General features: G+C 34.0%; 1 protein-coding gene across 2 annotated transcripts in view; it reads right to left on the bottom strand.

Moving 5' to 3' along the window:
* Positions 1-6,000, bottom strand: part of FSTL5 (follistatin-like 5) — a 302,213-nt gene that overhangs the window by 74,876 nt on the left and 221,337 nt on the right. For both annotated transcript variants that reach the window (XM_014945551.1, XM_014945541.1), the window contains exon 8: positions 756-876. In XM_014945551.1, coding sequence (XP_014801037.1) covers positions 756-876 — 121 coding nt within the window. The remainder of the gene's footprint in view (positions 1-755; positions 877-6,000) is intronic.

Genomic DNA, 6,000 nt, shown 5'->3' with positions numbered 1-6,000 from the left:
AGAAAAGAAAATGCAGAGAAACACAAAGGCACCAAAAAAAAAAAAAAAAAAGGCATTAAAGCTCACTGGGGATAAAGCACAGCGGGACCCTTGGACACCCCATCAGTGGAGAAGAATGACTGCTTAAAATAATTTAGAAAAAAATTACATATAGGAAAAAGAGCTAGGAGAGGATACTACTGTTCAAGAGAAGGGAAAAGGCTGTATTCAGGACACCAGTAACAACTGCATTTAAGTTTTGTTCAGGTAGAGAGTTCAGGGAAGTGCTCCTGAAAACTTGGAACAGATGTAGGAAAATGTAAAGATCAAGATTTCAAATCCAGCAGCCCCAAGTTAACATACTAAAATCATGGTTAGATTTCAAAATAATAATAAATGTGAATTTAGAAGCCTATGCACTTATTTTACTTATTATTAAATTAATACTAAAGCCTACTTTATCTGTATATATCTATATGTATAGAGAAAAACGCTTATTATTCTGAAGATAATATACTAAAAATCCTCACAGGTCCTCTAGACTATCTTTACTTCTTTTAATAACTAGTATTCATATAGAAGTAATAAATGAAAATTATTATATTTTATTGTTTTGCAAGGTTATTTACAGGAGACCAATAAGGAGAAATAATTGTACCTCTTTTTCTGTTATGCGAAACACAATATAAAAAAAGTAAAACAGCATCAACAGATCTGCTTAACAAAATTCAAATCTAAGTTTCTAATGACTTGGTAATTAGAGCATTTTTCCTTACCGTTCACTTGGAGAATATGAGTTTGATAGAGTTTATCGTAACCTTCAGCATAGCAGGTGTAATTTCCCATATGAGTTGTGGTAACTTTAGTAATGTACAAGGACCCATCATCTCCAAAATCCTACAGGGAAAGATTAAAATCAAGGTTATCATAATTATGCCTGCATCTCTACAGTAATTATGCTCATCATCTTGGCAACAAACCTGTGGTGCAAATATCAAACATCACAAATATTAAACCAGAGTAACCGACAGTAATCTGAAAATCAAATATTGTATTTGTGAATGGTGGAGTTGTTTGATCTTGCCCCACATGTTGTGTCTGGAAAAGCACATACAACTTTCATTTTAACAACTATTTAAACTCTGCAGAAGTAATATGTTTGTTTATTCAGCTATGCTAGTTATTTGCAGAAGAAAAGCTATTTAGGACTGGATCTGATCACATAGAAAAACTAAATCTCTGCACCATTTAACAAGGTAAATCACATCCTGTGGAAACGTGGTCATCCTTTGAAATGAGCAGATACACAATAAGAAAAATATAATTTTGATTCCCAGTTCAATTCTCAGTTCAATTTTAATTAATATAATATAATTTAAAATTTACAACCAGTTGTCAACTATGCCAATTATTGTAAAATTGTATGGAACATTTCATAGCCAGTGTTTTATGTTTTCTTTTTGTTTTTCACGTCTGCAAGTACCACCCTAAAATAACAGTCCTAGTCTAATCTAGCTTCTTCCAGCCTATGTTTCATAGCTTTTAAAGCATTTGTACAAATCCTGCTAAGAGTAGTTTTTTCTACATTATATTCTTGACAATTCTTGATAGTTTCTTTTCGGTCTCACCTAGAAATCTTTTTATTTTTATATATGCAGTGTATTTACATAAAGCAGCAATTAAATTATTTGAGCAAAGTATATAAAATAGAAATGTAAAACTATGAAAAAATTCTTTCAGCCTAGTAGACAGTTTCTTCTGTAAAATATTTCATTCTGAAATGAAAGTGTGTAAACTTTGATGAAAAACATGCAAAACACAGCCAGTTTCACACTAGGAAAAAGTATGCCAGATCTTCTATGGTATGTAGGTCAGCCCTTATTCCTGAAGGGAACCCATAATCATATGCCTAATGTTAATATAGTCTGCCATAAACTCAGCTACGTTTCTTGTGTCTTAGAAAGCTGATTCAAAGCTTCTCAGTACTCTTATGTATACAACAGTTTTCTTTTTATTTTTATCCTTATCTATGGTCAACTTATAGCCATTTTATACTCCTTAACTTCAACAGACTCTAAAATACCCTTTAAAATCCTTAGATAACTTAAAATATCCCCCTCTTGTGAATAACCACAGGATACAGTACTATAAAATATATACACATACACATTATAATTATATGCAACACATACTCACACACATGCAGACTCACACTTAGAGCCCGAAGCATCCAACAAGAGTCAGTTTCATTAGAATAGGGATAATCACCAAGACACAATATCTATGTGTCTCATTAGATTCTGTGATTCATTATAGAAGCACAGCTTTTGTAAACTGATTTGAGGGAACTGGTATTCCTGAAGGCAAGTGTTATGGGAGATGACCGTGGAAAAGGAGGTTTTCAGTACATCAACCTCTTTTACTTCTTTTGTCACCAGATCCCATGTCCCACTCAGCAGCAGGACCATATTTTTCTGAGTTTTCCTTTTGCTGCTGATATAGCCCTGAAGCCCTTCATGTCCCTTACCAGATTCAGTTCCAGGGGGAGCTTTGTCTTTCCTAATCTTCACATTCAAATAGTCTCCAGGTTCTTCCTGGGTCACCTGTCCTTGTTTCTGCCTTTCTTCATTTTTATTTGAGTTCTGTCAGGAGCTCCCTGTTTATCAATACAGGTGTCTGGCTGCCCTTAATTTCCTGTCGTTGTGAGGGACCATGCTTAAGCATAGAGGAGGTGATCCTTGAAAATCAAGCAGCTCTCTTAGACCTCTCTTCTTTTCAGCATGATCTCCCATGGGATTCTTTCAAGCACGTCCTTGAACAGGCTGAAATCTGCTCTCCTCAAGTCCAGGGTTGTGCTCCTGCTTTTTGCCTTGCTGCCTCCTCTTAGGTTCCTCAACTCTACCATCTCATGGTCTCTGCAGCCAAAGGCCTCTGACCTTTAATTCCCCAATCAGTTCTTCCTTATTTGTTTCTTCACAAACTTTGTAACTTTCCCTGTAAATTCCTTGAGTTCACAGAAAAGTCTATCAAAAGCTTTTAAAAACAGAAAACTCAGCTATAATATCTCAGTTAGGGCATCTGTAAACTGAACAGGAAAAGAACTTTGATAAAAAAATATTACTATATGCTGCCTTATTCTTACATTCTAACCTTTGAACGTTATCAATGACAAAAGAGTGGGTGAGATTAACCTCTGGTCCATTATGACTATTACGTTATTACATGATCTCATCTACCACTTTCCCAATCTATTGGGATTCATTTTTTTCAGTCCCCACTTTCCATTTCTTCTTCTTTCCCAGAGAACATAATCTCAGTGATTTTATGCTCATGTTTCACCCAAGCTGCCCTTCACTGTAACATCTTCAGTCTTCTTCTAGATTGAAATTTATATGCAAAAAATTAAAATCTAAATGAACTCTTTAATTTTTCAGTTCTTGTTCCTTAAATATACTCAAAATATTATTCAGAAAAAAAAAATATATATCACTGTATTTCTTCTCCCAAAGTTGTCTGGGAAACTAAATTTCACATTGCACAGTTCTGTGCTCTGTGATTCTGCTAGTTGCTCACTGAAAGAAGAAAATAACCCACATAAAAATGAATCCACCTGGTAAGACTGTCAATAACTTGCCTTTATTAAGATAACTATAGCTTTCTGTATTAGCACTTCAGTTACATAGACAATAGTTCTACCAAGCCTTTAACATGCGTATGTTACCACTACAAAGACCAAAAACCCCATTTAATGCTTACTTTTTAACTTTGATTATATGAGCCAATACAAATGGATTTCCCTTCTAAAAAAGCCATCTGAATAACTCCAGGACACTTCCTAGTTGGATATTTTTTAATTTTTTTCTCTTTCTAAAGTGTACAAAGTAGTAAGTTCAATTAACTTTTTCCCCCCTCACTAGCTGTTTTCAAAGCATTCCACTTCAAGTTATTAGTGGAAGAATGAAGAATGGCTACTCCTCAAAAGAGCCACATTTACATATCTAGCAAATGGATAATATTATTGCTGTCTAAAATTTTTTGCCTAATGTCTGCCAAAGGTATCTGTGAACAAAATAGTACATAAGATGGAGTATATTAACATTTAACTGCTACAATGCAGTCTGGAGACGAGTTTAATTTAATGTTTCTTATGTTGAGTTATTAGATATTGCTTTGAAGCACACTTACCTGTTCCAGGCCTTTGACTGATTCACTGTAGCACGATGATATCTTTAGGTAGCATAGCTGAGTAAATGGCTGCCTGTGCTACAGCTTCTCCCTTCTTTTTCATAGAATCCATGGATAAAATATCCTTGTGGCTATTATACTCACAGGCATCACTATTTCAATAGGACTCCTGCATGATATTGTTATTTTATCACTCTGAGGTTTGGTTTTATGGGTGGGGTTATTTATGTAGGGCTTTTTTTTGGTGGTGGTTTTTGTAGTGGTAGTTGGTGGTTTGGGTTTTTTACAACTACAAAACAAATGTCCCTAGCTTATTGCTATTCTGATTGAATGTTTGTTTTGTTAATTAACGCAAATGACTCAATGCATAGAGAGCTGAATGTTACAAGCAGTGTTTGGAAAGGGACGGTGAAGTATAGACAGAATTCTTTGACACTAAATGTTGACATATATTTAGCATTTTATAGAATAACTCATAAGCTAATTCACTGAAAAAAACTGCATCCAGAGTCACACAAGCATCACTGAATATGCCTTCAAACATCAACAGCAATACATATAGAAAAAGGTTTTTTGACCTTTTGAAAAAATATTTGTTGGCACTAAATTGTTACAAGCTCAATTTTTGTTAAATAGCCTACTGTTCAGATAGAAATGGCATGGTACTTTTACACTTAAATTGAAAAACTCTAGTTATTTTTGTCATGCATAAAAAAGATAGAAATGAGCAATTATTTTAACAATGATTCCACTGTAACTCTGTTCTGTTGAAGGACTTGACATTTAAGAATCATGATACGTGTCACGAATAACGAGTAAAGGAATATGGAAAGAAAACATTCATTTGACACTGAATCTTTGCTTAGTTGTCCTAGTGTTATTACAACAGAAACCTAAAGGTGATTTTTGTTTTTAAATCAATAATTATTTCCTTCAGTTTTATAACTTGCTTTCATATGCTAATGCTTTGCCTATGAGAGAGTCTATGATCTTCATTAACAGCTCTAGAAAGACTGTTGCCAGCTTCCTCCCAACAGGAGAATGCATAATGAAGCAGACTGCTCGAGTTTGTTTATCATCATAGAGACTAGGATTTTTTTGGTTTGGTTTACGTTTGTTGGTTGTTTTATTTTTTTACACCATAGTTAAAGTTATTGTCAATATATTGCTCTGTTATGTAACTTTTGCTGTTGCTGTTTTGTATAAAAACTTTCTATACTCCAATTCTTGAGTATTCTCTCATCTAGAGATCACCACCTTTCCCCCAAAAAATTCTCACCTGAAATGAAAAATATCATGTCTTTATTTTCTTTTTTACTGTGCATCCACACTCTTCCCCCCCAAATCTCACTTGCAACCTATAACTGAGAATTCAGTTCAGAGAATTTAACAAGTTTAGAAAATTGAATTGGGAATGCAGTCTAGATTTAGATGGTCTGAAGGCATTATACACAAAATTGACAGGTTTTTTAATATTTTTTTTTTAAATCAGAAACTGTGATTGTTTTAGAAAAGAAGGCCTAACTCCCTCACAAAATAACTTTTGATCTAGTGCTCAGAGTCTCAAATAGCATATCGGTTAAATCATAAATTATAGTTGAATCATTAATGTACCTAATTCAAACTAGGGATTGGTACCTGGGTCTTACACATTCTGAGTGAACCAAAGAGTTCATCATCTTGAACTCAAAAAATAAGAAATATTTTCTTTCTGGTTTTAATGTGGGGGTTTTTTTAGTTTCTGTTGTTTGGGGTTTTTTAATTACTTTTTTCCCCCCACCTCTCTTAATTTTTCAGGCCTAGCATTTCAGCTTCAGTATTATACACCAAGATCCA

This window comes from Calidris pugnax, unplaced genomic scaffold, assembly GCF_001431845.1.
Source record: "Calidris pugnax isolate Ruff unplaced genomic scaffold, ASM143184v1 scaffold15, whole genome shotgun sequence".
Taxonomy (NCBI): Eukaryota; Metazoa; Chordata; class Aves; order Charadriiformes; family Scolopacidae; genus Calidris; species Calidris pugnax.
This window is presented reverse-complemented; position numbering and strand designations above follow the sequence as displayed.